The sequence below is a fragment of the Pholcus phalangioides genome, unplaced genomic scaffold (assembly GCF_987345545.1).
Source record: "Pholcus phalangioides strain wild (caught in Gottingen) unplaced genomic scaffold, Ppha-v1.0 ptg000017l_1, whole genome shotgun sequence".
In the NCBI taxonomy this organism is placed as follows: Eukaryota; Metazoa; Arthropoda; class Arachnida; order Araneae; family Pholcidae; genus Pholcus; species Pholcus phalangioides.
The window spans coordinates 51,103,272-51,117,733 of NW_028301610.1; the positions used below are offsets into that span (position 1 = coordinate 51,103,272).

At 35.3% G+C, this 14,462-nt stretch overlaps 1 protein-coding gene across 2 annotated transcripts in view; it reads right to left on the reverse strand.

The window, feature by feature from the left end:
* The window catches only part of LOC149074077 (mutS protein homolog 4-like), a 64,693-nt gene that overhangs the window by 18,304 nt on the left and 31,927 nt on the right, over positions 1 to 14,462 (reverse strand). Inside the window, exons 4-9 of one of the 2 annotated variants that reach the window (XM_089246566.1) lie at positions 14,136 to 14,230; positions 13,203 to 13,250; positions 12,722 to 12,889; positions 8,786 to 8,858; positions 8,005 to 8,042; positions 7,249 to 7,319 (exon numbers count right to left, since the gene is read on the reverse strand). In XM_089246566.1, the coding sequence (XP_089102692.1) occupies positions 7,249 to 7,319; positions 8,005 to 8,042; positions 8,786 to 8,858; positions 12,722 to 12,889; positions 13,203 to 13,250; positions 14,136 to 14,230 (493 nt within the window). Of the gene's footprint in view, positions 1 to 7,248; positions 7,320 to 7,977; positions 8,043 to 8,785; positions 8,859 to 12,721; positions 12,890 to 13,202; positions 13,251 to 14,135; positions 14,231 to 14,462 lie in introns of both variants that reach the window. The other variant, XM_089246565.1, reaches the window with a different exon arrangement.

Below are 14,462 nucleotides of genomic sequence, written 5' to 3' on the forward strand. Positions count from 1 at the left end.
TTTCATGCACCGAACGCCAGCCGTACTCGAATGGGTTTGTTTCTGGCGATTACGCTACATTATATAAGATCCAAGTAGATTGCAGTCCAGGCCCGTCATGCAGGACTCCCCCCCCCCCCCCCCCCCGCCTTTTAAAAATACACTACAAATATATGCATACCGTTAATACATGCTCTTTGCCCCTCCCCTGGAAAAAGTTGAAATGACAGCCCTGTGTTGGTCTTTTCTGGTTACCATACACTTAAACCAGGACACTTGACAAATCGAAGAAAAAAATTTGGGCACCAGCAAAATTTCATGGGCACCAAACATTTTTTCTCTGAAAAAATCTGCCCAAAATAGTGTATTCTTTGACTTCAGAACCTTTTTACATGCTACCAGACATCATTCAAAAATTTACAGTAATACACTGAAGAGCCAAAAAAACTGGTACACCTGCCTAATATCGTGTAGGGCCCCGCAGAAGTGCCGCAACACGACGTGGCATGGACTCGACTAATGTCTGAAGTAATGCTGGAGGTAATTGACACCATGAATCTGTAGGAGTAAGAGGGGGTGGAGATCTCTTCTGAACAGCACGTTGCAAAGCATCCCAGATATGTTCGTGTCTGGGGATTTAGGTGGCCAGCGGAAGTGTCTAAAGTCAGAAGAGTGTTCCTGGAGCCACTTTGTAGCAATTCTAGACGCGTGGGGTGTCGCATTGCCCTGCTGAAATTGTTCAAGTCCGTCGGAATGCACAATGGACATGAATGGGTGCAAGTGATCAGACAGGATGCTTACGTACCTGCACCTGTCAGTCGTATCTAGACTTATCAGGGGTCCCATATCACGCCAACTGCACACGCCCCATACCATCAGAGCCTCCACCAGCTTGAACAGCCCCCTGTTGACATGTAGGGTCCATGGATTCATGAGGTTGTCTCCGTACACGTCCATCAGCTCGAAGCAATTGGAGCCGAGACTCGTCAGACCAGGCAACGTGTTTCCAGTCCTCAACAGTCCAATGTCTGTGTTGTCGGGCCCAGGCGAGGCGTAAAGCTTTGTGTCGTGCAGTCATCAAGGGTACATGAGTGGGCCTTCGGCTCCGAAAGCCCATATCGGTGATGCTTCATTGAATGGCTCGCACACTGACACTTGTTGATGGCCCAGCATTGAAATCTACAGCAATTTGCGGAAGGGTTGCACGTCTGTCACGTTTAATGATTCTCGTCAGTTGTCGTTGGTCCCGTTCTTGCATGATCTTTTTCCGGCCACAGCAATGTCGTAGATTTAATTTTTTACCGGATTCCCGATATTCACGGTACACTCGTGAAATGGTCGTACGTGAAAATTCAAATTTCATTGCTACCTTGGAGATGCCATGTCCCATCTCTCGTGCGCCATCTATAACACCACATTCAAACTCACTTAAATCTCGATAACCTGTCATTGTAGCAGCAGTAACCGATCTAACAACTATACCAGACACTTGTTGTGTTATATAGGCGTTGCCAACCGCAGCGCCGTACTCTGTTTGGTTCCATATCTCTTTATTTCGTATGCATGCCTGTACCAGTTTTTTTTGGCTCTTCAGTTTAATTTCCATTGCGCTGTCCTCAGAATTTAAATTATGTTCCACACATAAAAAAATTTAGCATCATTGCCAATTTTTTAGTTACCATGGCAACCTGACTCCTGGGATATAACAAACACTGACGTGAACGATGCCAGCATATATTTTACAAACTGTCTAGTTTCAGGTATAGTAGGAAGCTTGGATTAAATACTTCAGTCATCTTTTTTTTTTTAATCTGATAAATAGCTTGTTTAAATTGTGTGACAGTAATGATTGATATAATTAGCTACATTCACATGGATGATTTCAAAAATATATTGGAACGTAGGATTTATAGCCATCAAAGCCTATCAGGAACAGCTCACCCACACTAGGGGGTTAGTGCACCAACCTCTCTGTGAGTATAAAAAAATGGCTGCCATTCAGAATCGGCAATAAATTGTACTTCCCGGTCTAATTAACCCTTGTGTGCAGAAAATGACAGTGGTGCAACAAAAATGATCAAAAACTTGATTTTTTTAAAAATAATATTAAAAAAACTTTTTACCTCCATATTATTTTCAAAAACTCATAATTTCTGCTAGAGCTTTTTAATCGTGATTATGAAACTCCAAGAAATTGAAAATAACTTGCCATAATTTTCTTCCTTGCATCTACTTCGTTCCAATGAATAAGTATAATCTGGAGCAATAATATATACAAATACAACTCCACAACAGGCAAATTGCCCAACGAGGTGGCTGACTTGAGAACATCATGGATCCCCGAGCCCTTTTTTACCCTACCTACGAGCCCTACCTACTACTGCTACACCACACATGCACCCCGCCCACAACCCCCCAATGAATCGGTACATGCGGAAATGTGCGTGTACGTGTAGTGAAACCTGACGTGAAGATTTTTTTGTTTCTCTGTAATGCTTGTTATGTGTAGTGCTGCCATCTGCCACCAGTTTTTCAAACTATGAGTGAAGTGTTATGATTGAATGATTTTTCGTTGTAGGACTGTTGCTCTCTGTGGCGAGACTTTTTAACGGGAAGATCGGCTCGCATTTGCGCCTTGAAGTTGGGAACCACAGAAAACCAACTTCAGCCGACCACACCAACTTCAGCCTCTCATTGTGTACGACGTAATGCACAGGCAAATGATAGCTGTTGAAAATGCACATAAATTATTATGTATTAATTAATAAATTTAAATAAAAAAATTATATTTGTCAGACTATTCACAATGAAATGCTGAGAAATTGATGAACTATCATTAAGTTCCGTTTATGACCTCAAATGTTCATACTATACTGTCTATACACACAGGGCCCGATCATGACAAATCGGGGCCCTGGGCAAGGATACTTTTGGGCCCCCCCCCCCTAATCTAAAATAGATTTCTCGGGTGTAAAACGATATAAATTGCATATTTTTAGAATTTTTTGTCTGATCAAAAACTTTTGAACATAAAACTGAAAATTTAAACCATTTTGTTTCACGTGTACCCTTTAGTTATCAAGAAATAATAAAGTATGAGACAAATACTAACCACATCAATAAAATCACCAGTTGCGTGGCTAATGCATCACAAAAATGTTTTACCGTGAAGTAATTCACTTTTTTTTCTGCTTTTCATTTTCGCAAAATCAAGAATTACATTACTGAAATCCAATTTTTTTGTTACTTCTCCTTCAATGCAGAGTAATGCTAAAGAGCTTAGTTTTTCCTGCAGAATACTAGAGCGTATAGGAGACTTTAGACGCTTTAACAAAGAAAAGGATCTTTCACCAGAACAATTTGTTGCTGGCAATGTTAAAAAAATTCTTATGGCACTATCAACATTGGAAAATGTCTCTTCCAGCTCTAAACATTTCAGTTTTTTAAACATATCTGCAATATTATATCCATCTTCCACAAGTGAAGAAAATTGCTGTAGCTCTTCAGGAAAAGAATCATCTAAATCCTGAGGGTAGGATTTTTGCAAAGAAATCGCTTTATCCATAAGTTTTGATTTCAACTTCATTTCACTCAGGCAAGCAAACTTTTTCGCTGTGCTATTATACGGCTCTTTACGAAAAGAAAGGTGTGAAATTAAAGCATCACAAACAGCATAATAAATACTTGATTTATAAGCTTCACGAGGTGTCAGGTCAACTTCACAGCTATGTACTGCATGAGGATCTTTGCTTCTTGGCTTTAATTTTTTTCTTGCTACATCGTAATCAACATCCGGCTCACACATATCTCTTGCTAATTTTTCATACTCCTCAAAATTGTCTCTCACATATTGAGTAAATTCAATTAAAGATTGGTACAAAAGTGTGACACGCGTTAAATTCATAGATGATTTTTGAAGTTCCACACTGGTTTGATTAAGCCTTTGTAAAAGGGTATCCCATACAACGATGTTCAGTACAGTTTCCAACTTTTTCAACGTTTTCAAAAGGGATTGTGCCTCCAATTTTGTATATGCAGTTTCATTTTCTTCTGTACCTAATCTGTTAAGAGTAAGTACAATGGCATTATAGTTCTTCCTTAATGATTTAACGGCATGAGCATCAGCACACCACCTAGTACTACTGCGGTTCTTCAATGTTGAAAAATCGCCACGTTTTTTCAGTTCTTCATTTAGTATCTGCCACCTGTGTGTTGATGAAGAAAAGAAAGTATATATTTGTTGCACAAGACAAAAAAACTGCATTGCACCACTGCATGACTCAACAGCATTAACACCAACCAAGTTAAGAGAATGAGCTGCACAAGGAACAAAATCAGCGGAAGGATTTATGCTTTTTATTCGGGCTTGTAACCCAGAATATTTGCCGGCCATATTTGATGCATTGTCATAGCTTTGGCCACGACAATTTAATACATTGATTCCAGCATCTTTTAGAGTTGTTAAAACAATTTCTGCTAGGGTTTCTGATTTATGGCTGTACATTGGAACAAATTTCAGAAATCTTTCCACAGGTTCAGCTCCGACAACATATCGAATCACAAAACACAACTGATCAAGATGAGTAATATCTGGGGTAGAATCAATAATAATTGAGTAGTATTTGGCAAGCAGAATTTCATCAATGATTTGTTTTTCCACTTGTTTAGCCATTATATGAATAAACTGATCGATACATGTTGAGGACAAATAGCTTACATTTCCTTTGCCAGGATTCCCATATCTCTCCAAATGTTTTGAAAGAAATGGATCAAATTTGGCTATCACTTCTAAACAGCCTAAAAAATTTCCATTGTGCCTAGATCCAACAGTTTCATTATCACCAAAAAAAGGTAGACCCCGTATAGCCAAAAATTTCACAACAGCAACAACTCGTTTAAGCACAGACATCCAATACTTCGTCTCCTCTTCATATTGCTGTACCAAAGATGAATCAACTCTTTGTGAGACATTTGCCCGGAGTGACAGATCCATCATGGCTTGCTTATGTGAAGAAGAGTTTTCATGCTCTTTTAATCTGGTAGCAGCATGCTTCCAGTCCCAAAATCCTTCAATTAGCTGACCTTTACATGAGCTGTTGCTATTGGCATGTAGCAATTTGCACACCCAACAAAATAACATTTTCGATGAAGCTGACAAAACCAACCATTTCTTTAAAAGTTTTTCACCATTTCTTTTGGTATGATAAAATTGAGAAATAGTGAGACTTCTCTTCACACCTCCAAAAACTCTTTCAGTCTCCGACAGCAAATCGGTATTTTGAGGAGGGGGATTACATATAAAATATTCCACCATTTCATTATTAATAACAGTCCACATTGCTGGGTCTGGATAAAGAAAATTTTCATTTTTCTCAGTAGCAGCTAGGCTTACACAACTAGGCTTACTATCATCATCATCTTGAATCTCAACATTCCTCAAACATGCTCTGGAATTATCATATTCATTAATTATTGTTTCATCATCAGATTCAGCTTTAGATTGTTCATTACATGGCGCATTGACTTTTGCATGTGCTGCAAAATAATTTTTTAATGAACTAGCAATTTTTTTTCCCCCCTCATCTTTCTGTTTTTTCAACTTTCTCTTTGCAGAGCCAGATAAATAAGTTCGAGAGGACATAATTAAACTTATAATATTGAAGTTACCATTGAGCTATAAAATGCTAAACATGCTGAAAACAAACATTGTTTGCTTTTCTCTGTTATGGATTGTGATGCCTTTACAACGGCTAGCATCGCAGCACCGGTGCTTCTTCTCATCTGAGATTTAACTTTTTTTGGTATCAACAGAAAATTCCCTGAACCGACCAATCGGAACTCATTTTTCCTTTATTAGAAAAAGTAGTATTACAGTTGAATAATAGAAGTTCAATTTCTCTCCCAATAACTGTAAAAATATTTTATTAATGTAAAAAAAAAATTATATTTATAGTTTCTATTCTTTAAAAAGTTTAGATGCATTACAAAAACGAAATTCCTTTTTTTCTAAGTATTTAAGTTTCACTTAAAAAAAACAACTTTTCAGACTTTATTATTATAGATTTGGGGGCCCCCTTCAAGCTGGGGGCCCTGGGCAAAGTCCCGATTTGCCCATGCGATAATATGGCCCTGTATACACAGTCAAATCACATTAATGTGACCACCAGCTCACATCCAGAAAAACAGTTTAGTGCAGTCTGAGCTGCATCAAGATAGTCTGGAAATGGCACTATAAGATGCTGGGACAGGGGCGTAGCCAGAAATTTCGTTGGGGGGCGACCAAAGTGACAGAACAATGGATTTGGCCATCTTTTTCCCTTTTTTCGGTCATTTTCTCACATTTCGGGGGGGGGGGCAGACCCCCAAGTCCCCCCCCCTCGCTACGCCCTTGTGCTGGGACATTATTATATTTATCTAGTTACCATATAATTAAACCAGCACTTAACAAATTGAAGAAAAAAATTTGGGCAAGCAAAATTTCATGGGTGCCAAACATTTTTTTCCCTGAAAAAAAATCTGCCCAAAGTAATGCATTCTTTGATTGGTACTGGACTTGAGAAGCTTTTTACATGCTACCAGACATCATTCTAAAATTTCCAGTAATAATTTCCATCATGCTATCCTCAGAATGAAATTCTGTTCCATACATAAAAAAACTTTAGCGTCATTGCCAATTTTTTAGTTACCATGGTGACCTGACACCTGGGATATATCAAAAACTGACTAGAACGATGCTAGCATATATTTTACAAACTGCCTAGTTTCAGGTATAATAGGAAGCTTGGATGAAATACTTCAATCACATTTTTTTAAAACTGATAAATAAGCTTGTTTAAATTGTGCGACAGTAACGATTGTTATATTTTCACGATGGTTAATTTCTTTTTATGTTATTTGCATTGAGCCAGCATGTGACTCTTCCAAGATTTTATTAGCTACATTCATATGATTTCAAAAATATATTGGGGGGGGGGGGGGCTTTATAGCTATCAAAGCCTATCAGAAACAACTCTTCCCCCCCCCCCCATGTTACTTTCTCCATATCCAAACCAGAGGTTACCAGATAGCTTCAATAAGATTTGTATATGTGTACATAGGTTATGGACTATGTATGTAGGAATGCCAAATCGCTCAAAGAAGGTAAGCTATAGCAATATGTATGTCACTACAACCATCGATATCAATTATAAGTATAGAAACATAAAATTAAAGAAATAAAAGTAAGATATGGGCCCATATATATAAAAAAAATATACATAATTTACTTACTTGAGTGCATTCGGGCAAAGAACTTCTAATTGTGTCAGCAATGAATGGTGAGTAGCAAACAGGGTGAAAGCCTAGAATACAAAAATGTTCAAACTTTTCTTAGATAACAGTTTTATATTAATTTAATAATAATAATCTTTTGAGCCAATTGCCCCATTACAAGGAAAAAAGGTGAACAATTAATAGTTTTATATTAATTTAACATAGTTTAGAAAATTACATGTTTAACCCAACTGCCAAACTGTTAAAATAGCTGAAGTTTCCTGAAGTTAAGAGAGGCTACTAATGTCTCTACTTTAGCACCTCACGCCGCAGTGCGTGAAATAAGGAGGGCAGGGTCGTGTCTCCAGTGATGTAGATGGTAGCATGCTTGTCCGGTATGCAAGAGGGCCTGGGTTCGAGTCCCGGTGGAGACAAGATGACTTTTCTTTCCGAGTTCACCTCAGCATTGTATCCAGAAAATAAATGTTTCCTTGTTAAAATAGCTATTGGTTTGAATTAAGGAGGAAGTTGAACAATGAATAAATGCAAAATTTTAAAAAAGTTCAAATACATAACATATTAAAAGACTCTCTCAAGTGACACACTAACTCGCTGGAGAATTACTTATCAAAATATTTTACATTTTTACTCTTATAGAAAAAGAGATTTTTCTCTTCATTTTAATCATGAATGAAACGAAGGTTTAACTAATATAGGTATAATTTGTTTTAATTATATTACACATACTTCAGACAACATTATTTCTTCACTTACAGCCCATGCGAGCCTCACACCTTCTTCACAGCTGGTGCCTATAATATATTTTAAAGATTATTAAGAGAGAAATGCATTTTCTATTTTTTTTAATACAATTTTTATTCAAAAACTTTTTTTCGGCTCTTTCAATATCACATTCTTATCATTAGATTAAAAAACAGTTTCTTGGTGTAAGCATCACAGTTGGGAAAAACAAGGTAAAAAATTGTTAAATATGTAATGCCTCATCTATATATAATTCCACGAAAAAATAAAGATAAAAAACATCAGAAAATGCTTATTGATGTTTCTGAACAGTTGAAATATTTAATAAATTCTATGTGATCATAAGTCAATTTTGTTTGAAATTGTATTTTTCACAACAAAAATTAACATGGTTGCCTCCTATCAGCATCCAAAATTTTGTTTTCGAAAACATAAGTGCCTCACAAAGGTTTTTTTCGTAGGAATTTGAAAATTTTTACTTCATTATTTACAGCTTCATATCACAATATGCATTTTGTGTATAACATATTTTACTGAATTTTGTATAAGCTTCATTTCATTTAATGACTTTATTCTTATTTTAACTCTTAATTTGTAAATTAAAAAAATTACTTTCATTTCATTAAAAAAAAATAAGTTTATCTTAATTCAAAAAATCTAAGTTTAAAACATAGGCTTCTTAGTACAGAATTTCAAATTTATCTGAAAAACTCTAAAATTTAAATTTATAACTTGTTTATAAATATGGGTACAAGAGGAAGAAAAGATTTTAATTAAAAATAAAAAAACTCACTCTTTCCAAGCTCATCGATGATACCCAACGAACATTCTGAAGAATTGGCTATGATATAGCTAACTTCTTTCATCTACAGGTAAATTAACCAATAAGACAATGCATTACATATTTACTCATGTTTATCAAATTAAAACATGTTTTTCAAATTATGCACATATTTAAAACATGAATTTTTTTTACTCAAAAAAGTTTCATAACTCTCATTTCTCTTTCAAAACAATAAATAAGTTTATATAACAGTTTTTAATTTTCATCTTCTCTTGCAATCTCAAATTTCATTTCAGTTCCTTTTATACTGTTTTTTTAAGAATTATATTTATGACAGTTAAAATCTATTGAGCCCTTTGCATAATATATATAAGATGTCGTAACACAAATTGCAAAAGATGGTATAGAACTACTAAAATGTAAAGTTTGTTTATATATACAGGGTGGTAACTGTCGACCGCCCAATAATTACACACGTGATTCCTTGTGAAAAACTAATATGGAAAAGTGCTTTTCGTTTTTTTGATCTGACCCATAATTAATGAGTTATAACGCTTTAAAAATTGATGAGATCACTTAAAAATCAGGCCAAATTCACCAAATGTATAACTCGGCGTTTTTTTAAACTGCACAATGATATAACCCTATGCAATCGAGAAAGTAAACCAGTTTCTTTTCCATCTTTTGTTGTTTGCACACTTTTCAAATTTTTAAGCGGGTGTTAATTATTACGATTTTATAAGGTTGCAGATGTTTTTGAGTTCATCCATAAGATTAAAAAAAGCTACTGCTACCCCAAAAATTCTGAAATTTTGCTCTAATGTGTTACTCGCCATGTTTGATAAAATGAACTTCGGATTTCGAAGTTAACCCTAGTATTTTTTGAAACAAATATTCAATATTTTCTCATATTTTTGAAAATTTATACATTTTTTCAAACTTTAAAATTCATAAAATTCTAACGGATGATCAAACAAAGTTCGAGATTCATCTCACTAAAAAATACCATATAAATATTTCTGCAAAATTTCATCATTTTCGGTGTGTAGTAGGTTTCTTTCAAGTATTAAATGGATGAGCTCAAAAACTGCAATTTGTGAAAATCGCGTTCAAAGCGTTTTTTCTTGTTCACATTTTTACACTATAATTAACTAATTTTTAGTTTTACTTTGAAAAAAAAATTAACCCGATTGACAAGAAATTTTTTGCATCTGATTTTCACGATTGAATGAAATATTTTGAAAATTAGACTTTTCAGCAGTCATGACACCCCTTAAATGAATAAATCATCTCCAACAATTTTAAGATGAGATTTTTTTTTCCAGTTCCAATTCAGAAGTTCTGGAAGATTTACATGTTGCATGGCTTTTGATTGAAATTCTGCAACACAACAAACATGTTGTGAAATGAAATCGATGAATGAAATCGATCACAGTTACAAATTGTCACGATTACAGTGTTTAACAATTACAGTTTAAAATTTTTACGCCAGCCAGGGGTGGGAAGTGACTAAGTCCATTTCGGAGCAGCAAAATTCGGGATTTGGAGCAGCAAAATATGGGATTCGGAGCAGATATTTATAAATTGGAACAGTGAAATTAACAAGAATATTTTCGTTAACCCTCAACCCTTTTCAAAATAAAACTGCACTGTCTTTTGTTATCAAACATCTTTTCGTCAGCTTGATTTTTGTGTTTTAGGCTTTTGACACCTTGTTTGAAAGAGCGGCTATCATAAAATATTTTGCACCCTTCTATTTAAGATGATTTTTGCTTACTGTGAGCACTATTTGCTGCCTTGAACAGCAGCACTTCAAATGAGATAAAATTTTTTTATAAGTTTTTAGATACTTGGAAAGAAATTGTTGCAAAATGGGAGAGAATTTCGGAACAATCAACTCGATGTTTGGCGATTCAGCACTCATTATCTGGCGAGATTGGCGATATTGACGATTTAACGCTCGTTATTCGGCAACATTAGCGATTTAACGCTCGTTATTCGGCAAAGTTTCTAAACTTTCGTAATTACGGACATGCGCTTTTTACTCCCGGAATGAAAATTTTTTTCACGAAACATTGGGATTTAACACAATGACAATCAACTACAGTAATTTCTGCTGCTTCCAGTGACCACTTTTTTTTATAAACGGAAACAATCGAATTTGCACTTTAAAGCTGAAAGGCATTGCAAGCCATCTTCAGTTCCACGATCACAGACAATATTGGGGTTTCGCGATGGAAAGCCCGATCAGGGGCCGATAGTTTAAGTATAGTGGAATAAAACACGCTCTTCTCTCGTAAAGAAACGTTTCGTGGCTAGCAGGAACAAAATTTTTTTGGCGTACTTTCCGAAATTCCGGGCATACTGAAGCAAAATTCGCTATTTGGCGCAGAAAAATGCGAAAATACGCTATTGGAGCAGGATGGCGCAAGATATTAGTTTTGGCGCAGAGTTCCCACCCCTGCGCTATCTCATTTATGTTATGAATGTGCGTATGAAACAGTAGGCTCTACTCAGAACCATATTTAGAGCAATAAACAGTAAAGACATGGTGATAAAAAATTCTCAAATTTCAAAAAAATTGAGAACCAGGAGGGGGTAATCATGATTTTTCGGAAAAAAATCAACAAAATACACATATAAGAGCAACGGGCGGCAAAATCCTGAAGTCTGTCTCTTAAGAGGGGTGTTTTGGTGCAGTTTGACCTCTTGCGCTACAAAAATCGAAGTCCAATTGAATAAATACGCCCCTGAATAAACCTTCATTTTAAAAAAATTACCAAGTTCTGCGCGAATCATGTAGGCTGGAATAAAAATTTCAAAGTAGTCCATATCTTTCTTGTGAAAAGATGAAGTAAAAATTTATTAATATTTCATCGCGATAAAAAATCAATTGCAGTCAAAAGGAAATGAAAAGTCGTCATTGCAACACGCAGAAATCGGTATGAAAATGTGACTCAATGATCAATAGAAAAATATCTGAGAAACTACTAATTATTTTGAATATGCCAATTCATAAAATGACTAGTTTGATTGAATTTCTGATCGAAGCGTTATTATTTTAGTGTTTCCACAAGTCACCTTCGTGAAGCTACCATTTTTGCAATCTTCTTTGAAGTTTATTACACATGACTGTTTCGATGAAATTTTAAAGTAACTCAAAAAATATTGTCCTGTTTTTCATTGATCAATATGTAATTTGATTAAAACGACAGCGTATAAAAACGATCGCGTAGTAAACAGAACGCACGTATGGCGTGGTAAACAATATGCACCTTCCCCACAAAATGTTGACTTGATAGTGAAAGAGAACAAATTACCACATTTTGGCAAAAAGTATTGATTTGGTTAAAAAAAAATTCAAGTAGATCTCATTTGGCTAACACTTTAAAAATCTGGTGATAAATTTGCCAATTTAGTGGATGGAACTAGTAAGTAATTACACACAACAATAAGGTTATACTATCACACAACATTGAGAGTAAAAGCGCCAATCGTGAAAGAAGAAGGCAGAACTTGGCTTCTAATGGGATTGAATATTTCAGTTCATTTTTAAGAAGTGGCAACCCGCTACTGGCAGAGAAATGCACTTTGGTTCGGTGTTTGGCATATAACTGACTGTTAGAAAAATCACGTCACAAAATTTTAAAAGCTTATAACTCACTTATAACATTCGTTCAATCGAAAAAAGGAAAACACTTTTCCATATTAGTTTTTCACAAGGAATCAAATGTGTAATCATTGGGCAGTCGATAGTTACCACCTGTATAATCATAAGAAAAAATAGAAGGAAATTGCACAATCACTCCTCACTGACAGATCATGCTATCACTTAAACAAATCAGGAATAATTTAAAAAGAAAGGATTTTGTTATTTCATCCATGATTAACTATTTTCATATATTTTTGCGAAATACAAAAAATTACATTTTTTTTAGTACACACCTCTAAAATGAATGCTGAAAATTTGTTTTCAATGCTATCACAACTTCTCATTCTTGTGAGGATATGATCTACCAATCGAAAACATGCATATTCTGCAGGAACATAGCATCCTATTTGAGCTAAAATTTGCAATAGAGCAACTTGCCTCAAATGTGTTATATCTCCATTCTACAGAAAGAAAACAAAGAAAAAAATCTGAAATTTTATTTTGTTTCATGGTGAAACTTGATGTTCTAAAACCTAATACAGCCAAACCTCGTTAATGAGTCACTCTTGGGAGAGCAAAAATATGACTTGGTAAGCGGAGTGACTCATTAAACGGAGTAAGCCATAGCTGTGTCAATTCCTGCCTGAGAACAGTTGGGACTTCCAAAAAGTGACCCGGTAAGCGGAGTGGTGTGTTAACCGGGTGACGCACTGACGAGGTTTGACTGTATTAAAAAAAGTCAAAGAAAATTAAAAAGAAGTTCAAAATGTATACCATATTAGATCCAGTGATGATGACAAAATTATTCTCTGGAGATAAAAACTGAAAGAAAAAATATACCACCCATATTGTTATAAATTCAATTTAATAAATAATCTACATTTTTAAAACACTATATTACAAATACAGGGTGATTATAAAAAAAATATCCTGACATATGGGCCCCTAACTATCATACCATTCACAGAAACTGAATGAAATTTTGGCATAAGGTATTTTGATGTATGCGCTCAAGAATGATATGGAAAACAACAGTGGCACTCTAACAGTTACGGTTACAGTGAGAAAATTTCGAAAATATCAAATGGCAACACCAAGTTCTTTGTATTGGAATGTGATCTCCATTGTGAAAAACCCTAAATAGCGTTCAAACGGCAACTGTAGCATGAAAATCACCGGCGGTAGATAGGCTAAAACTGAGGACAGAGAAGCAGCATAAAATAAAGCATTTTATTGTGTTTCACAAATTTTCCACATGACCTTGTGGAGGACTAATCAGGCTAGGATCTCAGACGAAGAAACGGTGTGACGAATGAAACGAACATTAATGCTCTGGTGCACGGCAAAGTCCTTTTTACTTTTTCCTTGCCTAGCTCCGGGGATTTTCGTGCTACAGGTGCCATTCCAACGCTATTTAGTGTTTTTCAGTATGGAGATCGCATTCCAATACAAAAAACTTGGTGTTGCCATTTGATATTTTCTCACTGTAACCGTAACTGTTAGAGTGACACTGTTGTTTTCCATATCATTCTTGAGCGCGTACCTCAAAATACCTTATGCCAAAATTTCATTCAGTTTCTGTGAATGGTATGATAGTTAGGGGCCCATATGTCGGGATAGTTTTTTTATAATCATCCCGTATTTGCCAAGAATACAATATAATGGCACTGTAAATTAATACAATTTTTAAAACTTTTTACTACATACTGTGTCATTAGAAACAACTGGTACAACTCCAACTTTTTCCAGTATAGGGTGGTGTCCACCTTTTATCACAGTACTTCCTGAAGACTTTGGTTTCACTGTGCACAGAATAATTCAATGCAATATAGATATTAGCTTTCAGTCATTAAATAATATCATTAGCAAAGCATTCAGAATAAAATCATCCACGAGCTAAAAAAAAACATGCATGAATCTTCACTGAGATTTCTATATACTACAGACTTTTTCGATAAAAGATAAACAAAATACAGGCGAACAATTTACTATCATACACAACACAACATTTTGCAAATCATTATGGATGGTGAA